We start from the raw sequence: 16,729 nt of genomic DNA, 5'->3' as shown, positions 1-16,729 counted from the left end.
CCGAGAGCCCCGGTCCCAAAGGGATGGAGGGAGCCCCGGTCCTGGGGAGACGGAGGGAGCCTCGATCCCCCCGGCCCTGGTGGGGAGAGAGCCCTGGGGGCCCTGACACCCCCGGTCCCGGAGGGATGGAGGGAGCCCCTCGTGCCCCGGTCCCGGAGGGAGGGAGGGATGGAGCCCGTGTCCCCGGTGCGGGCGGGGCGGAGGGGGCCCGGGCGGGGCTGGGGCGGCGGAGGCTCCGCCCCGGTGGCGGTGCCGGTGCTGCCCCGGCGGGGAGCGGCGCTGCGGTCGCGATGGGGCTGGGGCTGGGGCTGGAGCTGTACCTGGACCTGCTCTCGCAGCCCTGCCGGGCGCTCTACATCTTCGCCCGCGCCAACGACATCCCCTTCGAGTTCAAGCGCGTGGAGCTGATGAAGGGTGAGCGCGGGGGGGACCCCGACCTGCCCCTTCCCCCGCACCCCGGGCTCCCCCGCACCCCGGGCTCCGAGCTTCCCAAACTCCCCGCTCTCCCCTCAGCCTCTTCCCTGCCCCCCGGGCTCCCCCATCGCCCCAAGCTTCTCCCTCACCCCACGCTCTCCCCTTGCTCCCCTCTTTCCCCCCTCGCTTCTCCTCTTTCCCTGCTCCCCTCTCTCCTCTCCCTCCTCCCCTCCCCTCTCCTTCCTCTCTCCCCTCCCCTCTCCTCTCCCCTCTCCGGGTGACAGTCCCATCCCTCGTTCCCCCCTCGGGCTGTGCCCCCGGCTGCCGGGGCTCCTCGGGATGCAAAAACAACAAACCCTGGTTTCCTGAGGAAACCCTGAATTTTTAAGTCACAGCCTTGGTGCCTTCCACTCTGCAAGGGTGCGGGAGAGCAGCTGGAAGGGGCTCCGGGAGAGCTGGGGAGGGGGCTCTGGGTCAGGGAGGGCAGGGGGAGCACGGGGGGGATGGTTTTCAGGGGAGCTTGAGATGAGATTTTAGGCAGAAATATTTTCCTGTGTGGGTGGGGAGGGTGGCTTCCAGCAGAGTGGTGGCTGCCCCGTCCCTGGAGGGGATCCAGGCCAGGCTGGATGGAGCTGGAGCCTCTGATCCGTGGGAGGTGTCCCTGCCCAGGGCCAGATGGGCTCTGAGGTCCCTTCCCACCCAACCCATTCCACTGTGGTGATGACATCTTTGACACCCGTCCTACTCCACCTAAAAATGTGTCTCTGCAGAAAGGACTTTTCCTGGGAGGAAAGGCAGGATTCACGAAGGGCAGCTCTTGCCAAACTAACCTGATCGCCTTCTATGATAAAGTGACTCGGCTGCTGGATGAGGGGAAGGCTGTGGATGGATCTTCCTGGACTTCAGCAAAGCCTTTGACACAGTTTCTCCCAGCATTCTGCTTTGGAAACTGTCACCTCTGGGCTGGCCAGGCGCACACTCTCCTGGGGGGAAAACTGGTTGGCTGGAGGGCCCAGAGAGTGGTGGGAGATGGAGTTAACTCCAGGAAAAAAATATCGACGGAAAGGGTCATTGGGCATTGGACCAGGCTGCCCAGGGAGGGGGTTGAGTCACCTTCCCTGGAGGGGTTTAAGGGACGGGTGGACAAGGAGCTGAGGGACATGGGTTAGTGATTGATGGGAATGGTTGGACTCGATGATCCAGTGGGTCTCTTCCAACCTGGTGATTCCGTGTGATTCTGTGTGAGATTCTGTGTGAAATGCTCAACATGGGGTAGATCTGAGGCCATTCCCCATTTAGATGGGAGACAAAAAGCAGCAGTGATGGATGCTCACATACGGGCAAGGACAGTGAGGTGTGTGGTTCTCGCTCTCTAATTCAGCTTCCTTAGACAACTTTGTGCTCCAGTGAGCAGCAGTGGTTGCTGGAGAGCAGCTTTATCTTCCTAGCAGGGGTTAACACCCCCTTGGGAAGGGTCGTCGTGTGCAGAGCTTGCTGATGTCCCCCTGTACAGGTGGGGCAGGACAGCCCGATGGCTTTGGGGATCCCCTCGGGTCGAGCTGTCTGCGGGCACTACGAGGGTTGACAGGTTTGCAAAGACAGCGCAGGCAGCGGAGACACCAGGGATCCGAACACTGAGAAACAGAGAAGGGAAGGTGGCTTAGTTTGTGTTAAAAACAACTGACGATTGGTAGGAGCTCACCCAAGAGGTGTCTGTTTCCACCAAAGGATGCCCAAAGATCCCCATCTCCTTTCTTCACAACTAGAGCTGGTAAAAACTATCCTTCAGCCTTTCCAGAGCTCGGCTGATTTGAAACTGAGCTGATGCATTGGGTAGGTAATGCTTTAAAACGAAGGAAGAAGAGAAGGCTCCTGGGGCTGAAACTGATAAAGGAACAAAAGCGGCTCCAGCTGGAGACTTAAAGAAACCTCCGGCTGTGGTTTGGTCGCTGGGTGTTCCCTGCGGGCCTCGCTGTGCACCGATTGCAGTGTCCTGCGCCGTCCTTCCACCCTGTCTAGGCAGGAGGTAATTGCTGCTGCTGGGCACACGCTGCGATGGCCTCGCTGCCCCGGCGCCAGTCACCGTGCCGTGCAGAAGGACCGAGAGGGAACCGACAGTGAGATATGAGCTGGGGGGTTGAATGCGTCTCAAGGAAAGGGGTAGGAAGAGCAAGAATGGCTAGAAATCACACAGCACCCCAGGGACGGCTGAGGACCTGGAATCTGTAGGAAATGCCGATGTCTTTTGGAAAGAGGGTGGGGGATACGAGCAGTGAGCCAAGTGGCAGGAATAGTCTCAAATCAGGTTTACCAAGTACAGGGAAAAATAAAACCACTTCCAGAGCATCTCCTGTGGCAGAAAGATTATGAGGTGTCTCACATAGCAGGATGTGGCACAGGGTTTGACATCGGAAAAGCTTGAATAGAGAGATACACGTGTGACTGGAGCCAGGGGCTGGTAAAGGCTGGCACGAAGGAGTCGGGGCTTCTGGGCCGGGTTCAGCAGTAACAAAGCACACCGAGACCTCAGACAAACACGGCTCCTTCTCCTGTTTTGTTCTTTGTTTTTGTTCCCTAGTTTTTCTCTGCCTAAAAGTTACCCATATACTCTGATAAAGGATATGCAAAACCCAGAGAGAGCCAGTTGATGTATTTGTAATAGAATACCCGTGGATTTATATGGGATCACAAAAACCTGTTTTCATCTGAGGACTAAAAGGAGAGTTGAAGATAAATGATGTTATCTCCCAGAAAAGAAAAACATATCCCTTGCATTCTCACTGTCCTTATGGTTCGTGTTTGTGTTACTAAGCTCCCTTTCCTCCAGAGCTCTTGATCTTTGCTCTGGGGTTGCACAGGATGGAATCTCCAGGTAGGAGTTTAGTGCTGATAGAGCCCTGAGTTGGCAAGCACTGTGGGTATGAAAGGACTCTGAACCATTCCAGCCTCCATCAAGAGGTTCTTCTGGTACGCAGGCAATAAGCAAGTGAGCTGACATCATAAGGCAAACCCGGTATCTACCCAGTGGCACTTTTTGGTTGTTTCTAAACTTAAACAAGACTCTATTTGTACAACCAAACCAGGATCTAGAGGCCAGGTGGTCCCCACAGGCTCCTCTGGTGTTTGCAGAGAGATCCTGAGCATCATTGCCAAGTAAAACTTCTCCTTCCCCTCTGCAGGGCAGCACAAGACAGAGGAGTTCCGGAAGGTGAATGCCCTGATGAAGGTGCCCGCGCTGAAGGATGGTTCTTTCACGCTAGCGGAGAGGTGAGGCTCAGATAAACTCACACCCCCCTGCAGGACCGTGTATCCTGATGTCTGCATTGTGCTGGCACGCTGCGTGGGCTCTGCTGGGCCTCCAGCCCAGGAGGTGCTTCACCTCCTCCCTATCTGTTCCACTTGACATAACATAAACCTGCCTTTCAAGAGAAGCCTGGGTCCTCTCAGCAGGGCCACGTCTGTCTCGCTGGGCTGACATAGCAGATATTTGCCATCAGGCAAGCACAAACTGTCGTGTGCTGCGCCTCGCGGGCAGTTGTGTGTCCTGTGTGACTTAGATCAGGGGGTTTATTGCTGCTGGCCCAGCAGTGCAAAATCTGGGGGAAGAAGAAAGGATGGGGCATTTCAGCTGCAGATGATCAGCTCACTGGTCTGTCTTGCTCTCTGGGCAGCATCGCAATCCTCCTGTACCTGGTACGGAAATTCAAGACTCCGGATCACTGGTACCCATCTGACCTGCAGAAGAGGGCCAGGGTTGATGAGTACCTGTCGTGGCAACACGCCAACATCCGCGGGAAGGGGAGCAAGTTCTTCTTAACTAAGGTAAGACCCCTGGCCACCAAAACCAAAGTGCTAAGAGCTGCGAGTGCGATGGCCCGGGAGCTATCCCTGTGTGCAGGGCATTTCTAAGCAAACACAGAAGCCAGGTAACAGACAGGAACAGAAGTAGATCTGGAATTACTGTGTCTGCTCAGCCGAGCCAGCCTGAAGTGGACGGAACGCTTCATGCTGCAGCCACGGCTCTGTGCACACACTGAGAGTCAGAGCAAGCTTGTCCTGGGTGAGCAGCTAACGCCAGACACGGCTCATGCTGCCCGGCTTCCTGGAAAGAATGAACCTCCCACTGGAAAAGAGAACGCAGTTGCTTGCAGATGATGCAGCTTTCCCTTGAGGAGACTCTCGTGGCTGGAAGTTCAGACTTCCTAGGGAGGAGGCAAGACAGGCAGGAATTAATGACTGATATTAATGTTAATCTGCCAAAGGAGATGAGCACAGCCAGTTGTTCTCATGTGTGGCTGGTGAGGGATCCTCGGGAGGCGGCAGTGAGAGGGTGTGGGCTAAGTTTGGAGGGCAACATGTAAAAAGCAACTAATTTCTTCTCCCTGCCAGGTGCTGCTGCCTCTGCTCACAGGGCAGCCCCTTCCTCCGGAGAAACTGGAAGGCATTACTGAAGAGCTGAACGTTGTCCTGAAGCAGTTTGAGGAGAAATTCTTGCAGGACAAGCCCTTCATCGCAGGCAGCGAGGTCTCCCTGGCAGACCTTGTGGCACTGGTGGAGCTCATGCAGGTGAGCATCAACCTCAGCCTGTTGGAGGTGGGAGCTGGGATGTGGGCTGGCCCGGCCACGGGGTGGATGCAGCACCTCGGTAGTGGCTGATCTTTCTCTCTGCAGCTCACTCTGTAGAGGGGTTAAATCTTGTTCCTTTTGGACTCTGACCGTAATTGAGTTTGCCAGGCAACAGCTGCTTTGGTGAGACAGTTCTTTCTAGAGCAGAATCGGCAAAATTCCTCAAAAAAAAAGACAAGTTCCAAACTAGGCAGAGAAGGTACAGGTATTTGGAAGAGATGTGCTGGTGTGCACGGGGCTCCGTGTTCCACGCAGGGCGCTCCTTGTGCTGCCCGCGGCGGTGCTGTCACTGCACATCCCAGGGGACAGCAGCTGCCCAGGATGACGCCGCTTGCTTCCTCTGAGCTTGGAGCCAGAGATGATCTCCACCTAAAGTGACAGCTGTCTCCTGCCTTGAGCCAAAAGCGTATCCGTGCTTCACTCTGCTCCCGTCACTGGCAGACGTGGCGTTTCTCACTCGTGGTGCTCTCTGTCTCTGCAGCCTGTGGGCGCTGGCTACGACCTCTTTGAGGACAGGCCGAAGCTGGCCGAGTGGCGCAGGCGGGTGGAAGAAGCGGTGGGGAAGCAGCTCTTCCAGGAAGCCCATGAAGGCATCTTGAACAGCAAGAACTTGACCGCTGATAAGATCGCACCCGAACTGCTGGAGCAGTTCAAGCACCAGCTCCTAAAGCAGGCCGGCTAGGTTTATTAGGGGGTTATACTCAAAGTAAAATGGATTATTCCGTGCAGGCTTTTTTGATAGAATGTCAGCATTTCTTCTAAAAAATCACTGAGAAGCACCATTCCGCAAAATGCACTTCAATGATAGCCTTTCCATAACTTAGAAGGGAAAAAAACTACATCTTAGGCTGAGCTGCTTTCCCCTCTTGTCCACTACAGGTATGTGAGCTGTAGCCCTTTTCTTTCTTGCTCCAACACCACTGAATCTGCTTGAGGACAGAGGCAGTTCAGTCCGTGTGGGAGCTGGGGCCAGGCAGAACTGCTCTTTCCATCCTTGTTTGGGTTTTCCAGGTCACAGCACTACAGAAACGTTTCCTGAGGGTGTGGCAGGACAGATCTGTCTCAGATAAGGAAAAATCTGTGCTGTGCTGGCCAGCCCGAGGTGAGCGGAGTGCGTGGGGCTGAGCGGTGCCTCAACGCAGTTAATGTTCCGTGTGTTTAGTGGTTATGCTTGCCACGTGTTGTAGCTCTGTTTGGATTTGTAAACAGGATTTGGAAGGAAGTGGCTGCCTGCCATGCCTCGAGAAAACAGCCTGTTTACACCTTATTGGCAACCACTTCCTTCCCCCTGTGCCCTGCGCAGTCCCACAGCCGCCAGCCGGGCCGCTGCACGCCGCTGGGCTCCAGCAGGTCCTCCCTTCGCTGCCTCGCCGAGGCCACCCAGCCTCGCCGCGCTCTCTCCATCAGCACGTTTGTGTTCTGCCTGCCTTCCCCAGTCCCGAGCTCCAACTTCTGCCTTTTTTGTAGAGAGCAAACCTCCTCCTACCAGCATGACAAATTCCTCACTCAGCTTCTGTTCAAGCAGAGAAACCATCAAAACCAAGAGCTTAATCTCTAGAGTGCTAATCTTGGCAGACCTCGACTGGGGTTGGTAGTGGAGCCCTTCCTGACACGCATCTCCCTGCGCAGTCTTGAGACAGCTGGGCATGCAAAACTATTCGTGAGCCAAAGCAAATAAAGTGTCTCTCTTATTTTTTTTCTCGTGATACTTGCAGCACAAGGGCTCCATGTAAGAGTCTCAGGCCAATTTTCTGCTTGTTTGAATAATGCACGAGTTCCTTCAGCATCACCCACTGTGTGCTCTTGCAACCACAGTGCCTTCAAAAACAAGTCGGAGGTGTGTTTCAAGTGCAGTGCCTGGCGCTCCTCCACTGCCAGGGTCACAAGGGGTGAGCACCCAGATCGGCTGCTGCCCCACTCCAGCACGGTTGTGGTGGCAGGAGGAGGCTTTAGATTGTTTTTCCCAGACTCTGCTACGTCTGCTCGGTCTCTCGCAGCTGTGGGTTCGCTGCCCATGGAGCTGTGAGCAGGGACCTGTGGCATTTGGAGCCTTTCTACGCATACAGGACAAACCCCTCCCTGGAGTAACCCCTTGGATTAACCCTGGAAACAGAGCTGTGCAACAGATAAATCTGCCTTGCTGTTTTTTTCACTCTAAATCGTGGAGATAAGGTATCTCGTCCTTGTACTTTGCCTTCTGCTGTCCCTCCACCTCCCCCATTTGGTTCGTTTGTGTCGTTTGGGCACGGCTGGTCCTGGCTCCGAGGCTGAGCTCCCCAAGAGCCGCCTGCCAAAACCCAGCAGCTTGTGCAAGAGTTCTGCCTGCCTCGGTGCAAGGTCTGTTTGGTGCCTGCTCCCCTTTCTCCTGAATGTGGAGAGGGGTTGCACCTCTAGTGATGGTTTAATGTGTTGTTGGGAGTCAATCTCCTTAATTCTTGCCAGGGTCTATTTGGAAATGTGTGAGAGACTGTGATTTCTAGAGTGAAATGAAGCTGGGATACACAAATGGGAGGAATATTTAAAAAAAGATGCACAGCTTGAGACATTTTATAAACGATTAAGAAATAAACTGCAAAACTTAATGCACTATTATTGTGGTGTTCCTGTTCCCAAAAAGCTGATAGAGAAAGTACAGGGAAGAAAAACAGTCTTTGAGGTGCTAGAGCCAAATGAAGATACAGTCTAGAAGCACTAGCCTAGAGCCAGGAATAAGGCAATCAAATGCCATATAGCATGACAGATAAAATTCCTTCTTTGGTTGTGTGGGCTGTCAGCAAACTGGAGAAAAACTTAAAGAAAGAACATTTCCTGGAGACACATGAAAAGACCTTTGAAGTCCAGATAGGACCAACGGATCAATTGAACCATAAATAAATGAGCACAGTGAACCCACACTGCTGATTTTGCTACCCACCGCTGAGATCAACAACCTTTTTTCAGTGATATCGCAGAGGAGGGACATGCAGCCAATTTGAAGCACAAAGACCTCTCAGGCTATTACCTGTGCGGAGACACACTGGCACTCCTTTTCCCCACTCCCTTGGCACTTAAGATTTCTTTGCACTGCAGGAGTTTGACAAGAACTCAAGCACCTGCCACGATTCTCAGACCCTTCGTCCCCACCGTGTTGGTGCACGCAGGTGCTCTGGAGGGCAAGCTGTGCTGAGGGGAACTGACGGGTGTTCACAGCCCTGTGCCCTGGTCTGGCCAAGACACTGGAAAAATCTTATTGTGCAGTTCCAAAGCTGAACAATGCCTCTGAAAAAAAGAGCAGGGTGCAGCGGACTCGGTACTTCACGCTGAGATGCAGCTTGTGTGCCAGGCTCGGGCAGATGGACCACTCTAACAGCAATGCCCCATTGCTAAGGAGTTTTCAGAGCAGATGCTTGGCAAAGCGGTATAAAATGATGCACCTGAAAGTGTTCCAGTTTGTAATTTATCCCATCAATGAGCTCCCAGCTCAGCATCCAGACTTTTACACAAGATCAGCTGATCCTGCAGCTCCCTTTCCCTGAGGACCCTGTGTCTCTTTCCAAGGATTTGTGCGTGTCACGCGAGCTCTCTGGCAGAGTGCTGATAAAAAGGTGTCAGCTGAGCCGAGGTGGGTTTGACTGGGGGTGACTTTGCTCCGAGTGGCTCAGCTGCTCTGTCTTACAGAGTCCCAGCAGTCCCTGCACTCAACCAGCACGTCACCCTCCACAAACCACACAGCTGCCAAACACTACGGGCTCCGGGCGAGGGCCCGAGTTCAGCCTAAGTTTCTTAACTTCTTTCTGCTTGCACAGAAATGTGAAATGACAAAGACCTGGGAGAAAGGGAAGTAATGTGACTGGTTGTGCAGGGGTAGCGCCTGCAGAGACGTCCTGCTTCGTGGTGTCACCTTGCAGCGCTGGGCAGAGACGATGTGACCAGACAATTATCTTCCAAACTGAAAACCCTGAAAACCATACTGAGATCTGGCGATGTGAGATTAACGCTGGCTGGGAGATGTTACGCAAGGGCCCGGTTTGTGGTGAGACACATCCTTGTGGGGCCACATGAGGAACACGAGTGTCTCCCTGGGAGAGGCGTGGTGGGATGCTGGGGGAAAGCAGGCCCTGAGCCCCTGCTCCCGCACCCGCCTCCCTTTTGAGGCTGGTGATTTACCATCTCTCCCGTTGCCATAACTCGTACGCTATCCTCGCGTGCCAAGCAGGCCCCGGCGCAGCCAGGGCTGCCTGACCTCTGGGTGGGGTCCCTGGTGCCCCCGGCCGTGCCTCCCTGCCACGAAGGGCTCTCTGGGCTCCTCTGGCATTTTCTCAGGGTCCTGGAAGGTTTTGGGTTGGAAGGGCCCTCGCAGCCCGTCTGCTCCCAGCCCTGGGCAGGGATCCCTTTAATGGCCTCAAGCTCCACCAGGGGAGGGTCAGGCTGGACATTAGGAAAAAAAATTTCATGGAAAGGGTGATTGGTCCCTGTCCGAGGCTGCCCAGGGAGGGGGTTGAGTCCCCTTCCCTGGGGGGGTTTAAGGCACGGGTGGATGAGGTGCTGAGGGACACGGGTTAGTGATTGATGGGAATGGTTGGACTCGATGATCCGGTGGGTCTCTTCCAACCTGTTTTTTCTATGTTTCTATGATTTCTATGAGGGGCTCCAGCCGCGTCCAGCCGGGCCTCGAGCCCCTCCAGGGATGGGGCAGCCGCACTTGGCTGGAAGTCAATCCCCCCGCCCTCACAGCCAAACATTCCCGCCTCAGACCTCCCCTCCCTCTCCCCTCCGTCAGCCGCAGACGCTGCCCTGCCCTCTGTCCCCTCGGGGCGGCCCCGTCCCCGTCCCCGGGGCCCTTTCCCCCCTCCCGGCTGCGCGGGGCCGGGCGGGGCCGGGCGGGTCTGTGAGCGGCCGCCGCCGCCTCCCGGGATGGGGCTGGAGCTGTACCTGGACCTGCTCTCGCAGCCCTGCCGCTCCATCTACATCTTCGCCCGCGCCAACAACATCCCGTTCGAGCTGAAGGCGGTGGAGCTGTTCAAAGGTGGGTGCGGGGGGCGCGGGGTGTCCCCGGCCCGGGCCGCCCCGCGCTCAGCGCCGCTCTCGGCTCTCGGCAGGCTCCGTGCTGGGCGGCGCCGCGGCGGACACCGGCGGCCCAGGTGAGACCCGAACCGCCCGGGGACGCGGCTGCGGGCTGGGAGAGGTGCCCCCCCCCAATTCCCGGGGGTCCCTGTCCCCCGAATTCCCGAGGGTCCGTGATTGCGGGCTGGGAAAGGTGCCCCCCCCCCCCGCCCCGTTCCCGGGGGTCCCTGTCCCCAGAATTCCAAGGGATCCGTGATTGCAGACTGGGAAAAGTGCCCCCCCCCCGCCCCCCCCATCCCAAGGGGTCCCTGTCCTCCGAATTCCAAGGGGTCTGTGTTTTCAGGCTGAGAAAGGTGTACACCACCCCCACCCCCCAGTCTCAGGGGTCCGTGCCCCCCCCCATTTCCTGGGGATCTGTGTTTTCAGGCTGGGGAAGGTGTCCCCTACTCCCTGTTCCAGCGTGTTCATGGTTTCAGGCTGGGAAAGGGGGGGTGTGTGTGTCCCCCTTTCCAGGGGTCTGTGCCCCCCCCATTCCCTGGGGTCCAGGCTGTCAGGCTGGGAATGCGACCCTCCAGTTCCTGGTGTTGTGGCCCATGGGGCCGTTTGCTCCCGTGGTCCCAGGAGAGCCCCTTGGCCGCCCCGGTGGAGGAGCCCGCGCCTGTCCCACCACCTCCCGTCATGGCTGCTGCTGCTCCGGGAGCTGAGTTACTGGAGTGTTCCTGTGGGGAACCAGAGGAGAACTTCCAGTCATTGGAGCATCCCCTCCAGCCCTTGTTTGGGGAGGCTCCGTCTCAGCTGAAGGAGGACATGTGGGACACTTGGACGCCGACGCCGCGTTGAAGCTGTGGCAGCAGGAGAGCATAGAATGGTGGAACAGCTTGGGTGGAAAGGGACTGTGAAGGTCACGTAGTGCAACCATGAAGGTCATCTGGATCACCTTTTGTGAGCAGGATGTGGAGGCGCAGAGCTCAGAGGAGGTTTGCTGGTGGTCTCAGAGCAGTGTCCTCTCAAGCCATGTCCAGTCCGTTCAAGCACACACTCTGCTGAGGCACCTGGTACAATGGTTTGGCCACACAGCTCATTCCCAGAGTGGTCTCGGAGCTGTGAGCTGTGCTGCAGCTATTTTTGTGGATCCCCGAGGAATGTTTCTCTAGCCATTTCTAGGGAATTAGTCAGTGCCAGGCAGGAGTGCTCCGGGAACGGGGACACGGCAGAGCCCCTCAGCTGTTCAGACTTGTCCGGCTGTGGGAGGTGGCTCATGCCCATTTCCATAGTGAACTATCCTGGTAAATTGTTACTGCTTTGCTTAAGGCAAAGTGTAGTACTCGGAAATCCTTGGCTGGGGATGCAATTAGCCAGGGGTGTGATTGGCAAATAGGCTGATTTATTTTCCCTTTTGTGCTTCGGTGAAATCTTGTCCCCTGCCCTCTTTACCCGTGGGTGGATCTGCTTCCCTGACGCTCGAGATTCCTCCTGCGTGCAGCCTGCCCTGCTCTTCGACAGCGTCTGCTCTGCTTGTTAAAGTCACTGCTGGAGCCCGGCAGTGCGTGTGGGGTGTGTGTCCGTAGCCAGGGGGACACCAGGAACAAATGACACCAGATTCAACAGCACCGTAAGTCACGTCAGCATCTCAGGAGTGATGAAGATGGGCCACCTAATACCACAAACCAAAAGGCTGGCTCTGCTTGCTGGAAGAGAGGCGCAAGCTTAAACTCTGCTAAAGGGCAAATACAAATACTGATTTCTGGTTTTGTACAGTAAGCAGTAGGTCTCGATGAAGCAAGCAACCTGGAGTTTGTGTTCACTCAGAGGCCGTTAACGGTTCCAGCTCAGCCGCAGGGTCTCGGCGCAGGCTTTTATGTCTGTGTGCAAAGACCCCGTGTGAGCCAAAGCAAACAAGGGGCCGTGCGCAGGCTGTGCTGCAGTCGGTGACAGACACTGACCCGCCCTCCCGCCTGCTGTAACGACGTGTTGGTCCCATCAGGTGCAATGACCCTTTGGAGCCCTTCTGAAAGCACAGGACCGAGCCCCTTCTGCAGCAACTCCTTCCACAACAGTAGATTTAGACAAACTTGCATCGCGATTTTTGTGATCTAAATCATGGGCGTAAGGCACCTTGTCCTGGTAGTCCGCCTGCTGGCTTGATCTTTGGGTTTAGGGTTTTTTTTATATTCAGGTTTCTAAATCATTAGGCTTAACTTGCACTTAGTGTCTGTCTCTTGTTCCTAAGAAGCCCTTTCTTCCTCCCCCTCCTGACGATGCTGCCTGGCTCTGCTCGTGTCCTTAGGGCCATCGAACAGCGAGGGAGCCGGCAAAGCCAGCCTCTTGAAGAAAGTACCAGCGCTGAAGGACGGGGACTTCACCCTAGCAGAATGGTAAGAGCTCAGTCCTTAGACCACCCTGGGCACCAGTGATCTGTGCAGTGTTTAGGAGCTGTTATTTCCGCAGAATGATTAAGGATTGCAGCTTTTATGAACATGTGGTTGTTTTTAATAGTGTAACAACATCTGCTCTGTTTCCATTTTCTGTTTGAATTATCTTTCAGAATGTAAACAAATCAGCTGACTTAACTTTTTGGTCTTACCCTGAATGCACTTACCTCAAAATGGGATTAATAAACATCTCTGGGAAATGATTAAAGCTTACAAAAAAAAAAATCCCTTTTACCCTGAGGAAAAATAGTGTTTATCTGAATTAATCATAAATGCCAAGCAAAGTCCTACAGAGACAAAACTTAGGTTTTACATTATGAGATTAATAAGGTGACTGGTTAATGGTATCATAATACTGAAATAACTGAACTATAGGAGTATCAGCCTAGTAGGAGGATCTGCATTTCCTTCAGTTTTGTCAGCACAAGATTTTCTATAGAAATTCCTCCTGCAGTAGCAGCCCACGTATTGTTGCAGATGACTAAGATGTTTTTCCATCTGTCTTCTGCCATTTAGTGAAAGTATAAACATCTGGACAAACACTAAAAGGTTGTCCGGGCTCTCCTTGCTGGGATTTCCGCGGGCTTCAGTGGAGGCTGTGGGCTAGAGGTAGATCTGACCAAGTGACAGCGTAACCCATTGGAGAGTTTCACGTCCCACAGGAGCGTGAACACGCACCGCTCTCGCAGAGAGGGGTCAGAGCAGTCGAGGAACAGGGTGGGTTAACGTTGCTGACAGATGATCACGGGGGGTTATCATTTGTTTGTCCCAGTGCTGCCTGGCTCCTCACTGTAGAGCAGCGCTGTGCTTTTTCAGCAGGTGGAAGTTTTCATGGGAACTAAGGTGCTGAAATGCCATCTCTGCAGTCACCATGCCTTAGACGCGGTCCCTAGACCGCTCTGAATGCTTCTGAGTGGAAGCAGCAAGATCAGAAGGGGCAGGAGAGGGAGCTTAGGTGAAAGCATTCTGCATCATCACTCCCTGCCCCCTTTCTTTTCCCTGGTTAACGCCGGAGCAGCACTGCCATTCTGCTGTATCTGAGCCGCAAGTACAACACTCCCGACCACTGGTACCCATCGGACATACGAAAACGGGCGCAGGTCGATGAATACCTCTCATGGCACCATGCAAACATCCGGGCTAATGCTCCTAAAACCATGTGGATCAAGGTAAGGAGACTGAATATTGAAACGCGGGTTAAGTGATGTTTTCCTGGCAGAATATGGAGCATTTAAACAACCCCAGTTCAGAGGGAGTTTCACACTGAAATAGCAACCCTGTGCTGTCCCTAGCTGAAAGGACCTGTCAGAGAGGGAACTGGTCCTAATTCCTAATTGCTTAGAGTCCGGATCTGGCAAAAGCAGCTTTGGTGGTTTTGGTTTTTGCCTTACAGTAGGTCTTGTGCAGAAGGTCTTTGAAGCCCAACAGGCTTCCATTGCCTGGGTTCCTCAGCAAGCGTGTAACAGACTGGGTCTTGCCTCCAAGGGCCTCCCCATCCCTGCACAGCTGTGCAGGGTGCGACCATGAAGTCTGGGGGGTTGGCGAGCGCATGCTTTGTTGCTGGAAGCAGAAGGGCTTGCTTTGTCCATACAAGAAGTCCCTGCAGCCTCGTCAGGGTGGAAATCCAGAGGAGCCTTCTGCTTCCATCCTGCTTAGGTACTTCCCGGAAACGGGCTGTGGGACAGGCAGAGCAGAGGCAGGGAACGGCGGGATTTCTTTATTCAGTGTGCTCAGATCAAGTTACGTTTAAGTAAAATTAATAATCACCCTGAGGCAGAAAATCATTTCATATCAGATGATTTTGCTGGACACGTCTTTTCAGCCAGCTCACCAGAAGTTAGTGCAGCTCTCCTTGGAGAGACCCAGGTGCAAACGTATCTCTGCAAGTCCAGCTGTGGGCTGGAACTGCAGATGAAACTGGAGTTGCCAGTAAACAGGGAAGAGCCGCATTCTTCCTGTGTAAAGTTTGCCCTTGTTTGTGCCTAACAAAGCATATAGGGACTCATTTGGCTTTTTGATTTATTGACAAAAATTGGATTTTATTTGAATTTTTGGCTGGAGAACGCAGAGAAGCAATTAAAATATGAGTCAGATTCATACAAGAAGCGGTTCCTTCCAGTCTCTGCAGGCTGTTATTGCAGCACTCCAAGGGAAGAAATCCAACTCATTGCTGCTGTTGCTGAGATAGCCCCAATGCAGAAAAAGTCCTCAGAATTCTTGAAAACAGGGAAATGTATAAAGCCACCATGTAACAGGAGGCACATCAGCCATACCTGGGAGAAGATGGAATGTCCTGAGATACAGAAAAGGAAGAAGGTGCTATTTCAAGTGTCTCTACCCAGAGATCCCATTGTGCATAACTGGAACCACTTAGGAAGATAACTGGCCCTGAATTTTCTGATAAAATAGATTCCACATGTACTTGGCAAAAAATCCTTGCTCAGATTAAGCAATCCCAGCTTGAATTGTTGAATATTGAAGCAGCCCACTCCCTTAGCTGTGGAAGGCAGAGCAGCTCAGTTGTGGAACTGTGGGCTTGGACGCTGTGTGCACCTCTGTGAGTGGGGACAAACCTTGTAGAAAGGCAACAGCCCCTGTGCCAGCAAGTCCAGGAGACAAGGGCTGCACTTGTATGATTGCTCTGGAAAAAATTCTAGTGGTTTTAAGAAAGCTGCTCGAGAGGCCACAGAAAGGTTGCTGTAAAGCTGGTCCGTGGCCACTCCCAGCCTAGCTGGCCACTGTCACGCAGAGGAAGCCGTTCCTGCCGCTCCAGCCAGTGTGGATGCATCCCAGTCCCACAGCCACCACCCCGCAGCCCAGGCAGCTGCTTGCTGTCTGCCTGCCTCCTGTGCCCCGTTGGTGGGGCTGCTGGGCACGCAGGGGCTGTTCAAATGATTTCATTCTGCACATCGGTGCCTGTTAGTGGGAGGCTCCCGTCTCGGCAGATCAGCCGCCTGGGACTGCTTTGTGTGCTCCGTGTCCGTGAGCTGCTTGGAACTGCAGCAGTCCGTGCCCCTCCTATGGCTCTGCTGCAGGGTCACTGACGATAATGAGTAGTTCTTGGGGTGTAACTTAAATGACTACCACCAGATCCAGGAGAAGATGGGCGACCGCAGCCAGAAGTCTCTTCTCTCCGCAGGTGCTGATTCCCCTCTTCACAGGACAGCCGCTGCCCTCCGAGAAGCTCCAGGAGGTTATGGAAGGGCTCTCCACTTCCCTGAAGCAATTTGAGGAGAGGTTTCTGCAGGACAAGGATTTTATCATTGGGAGTGAGATCTCTCTGGCAGATCTTGTGGCCGTTGTGGAGCTGATGCAAGTGAGTGCTTGAGTGTGGTGAGGAAGACTAGGCACACGGGAAAGAGATGCTGCTGGGCAAGGAGGGGTTCCCTCCTTTCCAGTGCTCCTTTAGGAGCTCTTCTTTTTATTTTTCTGTGACACTTCTGGTGGCTGTCGCTGTAGTGAAGAAGTGACTGCCGGGTGCCTCACTGTTGCTCTCTCCATCTCTGCAGCCCGTTGGAGTTGGTTGTGACATCTTTGAAGACAGACCTAGGCTGATGGAGTGGCGCAGGCGGGTGGAGGAGGCCGTGGGGAAGGAGCTGTTCTACCAGGCCCATGAGATGATCCTCAATATCAAAGAACTGAGCAACATTCAAATCGATCCACAGCTGAAAGAGCATCTAGCACCTGTGTTGATGAAGATGTTGAAATGAATTAACCTATCTTAGCGTTTTTTCCTGCCCTTGTGCTTTTTAACTTCTTCTCTGACCTCCAGTTCTGTGTCTAGCTGGGAAGAGCACTGTCATTTGAACACAGAAATCACAGGCTGTTTCTTTGGGGGTGAAAGCTGGAAAGGGTTTCAGACCTGAAATGTTAAATTTCGACAGCAGGCTGAGGCCCTACAGGTCACTTAACATGTGCATCTGGGGTTTGTTTAAGTGTCAATTCTTCTCAGAGATGATAGCGTTGCAAATAGTATTTCCTGACAAGATGTGAGCCAGCCTAACTGGGCACAGTCTCGCTGCGCTCCTCGGAGACTATTTTGGGTGGAAGTTCACCAAGTCAGCCTGTGCTGCTGAAGTAACGAGAGGGATGTTGTGGCGTTGAGCAACATGTGGATCACAATAGAGGGGTAGAGTTGTTTTGGAGCTTTTAGGCACTTTTTCTTGGCTGTGTTTATTTCTGGTTGGCTGTAGCACAAATACAACCTCGTTTTG

At 54.0% G+C, this 16,729-nt stretch overlaps 2 protein-coding genes across 4 annotated transcripts; both read left to right on the top strand.

Moving 5' to 3' along the window:
* The first annotated feature begins 262 nt into the window (after positions 1-262).
* On the top strand, positions 263-8,155 carry LOC138727854 (glutathione S-transferase theta-1-like). 2 transcript variants are annotated; one of them, XM_069870668.1, is made up of 5 exons: positions 263-414; positions 3,594-3,681; positions 4,086-4,236; positions 4,804-4,980; positions 5,522-8,109. In XM_069870668.1, the coding sequence occupies exons 1-5, from the start codon at positions 291-293 to the stop codon at positions 5,720-5,722; spliced, it is 741 nt and encodes a 246-aa protein (XP_069726769.1). In that variant the 5' UTR covers positions 263-290; the 3' UTR covers positions 5,723-8,109. The 2 variants fall into 2 exon arrangements, with proteins under 2 accessions (XP_069726769.1, XP_069726770.1); XM_069870669.1 differs by lacking the exons at positions 4,086-4,236; positions 4,804-4,980 and having other exon boundaries at positions 5,522-8,155.
* Positions 8,156-9,903: 1,748 nt separating this feature from the next.
* LOC138728018 (glutathione S-transferase theta-1) lies at positions 9,904-16,490 on the top strand. 2 transcript variants are annotated; one of them, XM_069870979.1, is made up of 6 exons: positions 9,904-10,045; positions 10,119-10,160; positions 12,371-12,458; positions 13,534-13,684; positions 15,655-15,831; positions 16,025-16,490. In XM_069870979.1, exons 1-6 carry the CDS (start codon positions 9,934-9,936, stop codon positions 16,223-16,225), a joined length of 771 nt encoding a protein of 256 aa, XP_069727080.1. In that variant the 5' UTR covers positions 9,904-9,933; the 3' UTR covers positions 16,226-16,490. The 2 variants fall into 2 exon arrangements, with proteins under 2 accessions (XP_069727080.1, XP_069727081.1); XM_069870980.1 differs by lacking the exon at positions 10,119-10,160 and having other exon boundaries at positions 16,025-16,489.
* The last annotated feature ends 239 nt before the right edge of the window (positions 16,491-16,729 follow it).

The sequence above is a fragment of the Phaenicophaeus curvirostris genome, chromosome 17 (assembly GCF_032191515.1).
Source record: "Phaenicophaeus curvirostris isolate KB17595 chromosome 17, BPBGC_Pcur_1.0, whole genome shotgun sequence".
NCBI lineage: Eukaryota > Metazoa > Chordata > Aves > Cuculiformes > Cuculidae > Phaenicophaeus > Phaenicophaeus curvirostris.
The sequence above is the reverse complement of the archived record's forward strand: the minus strand, read 5'-3'. Positions and strand labels throughout refer to the sequence as shown.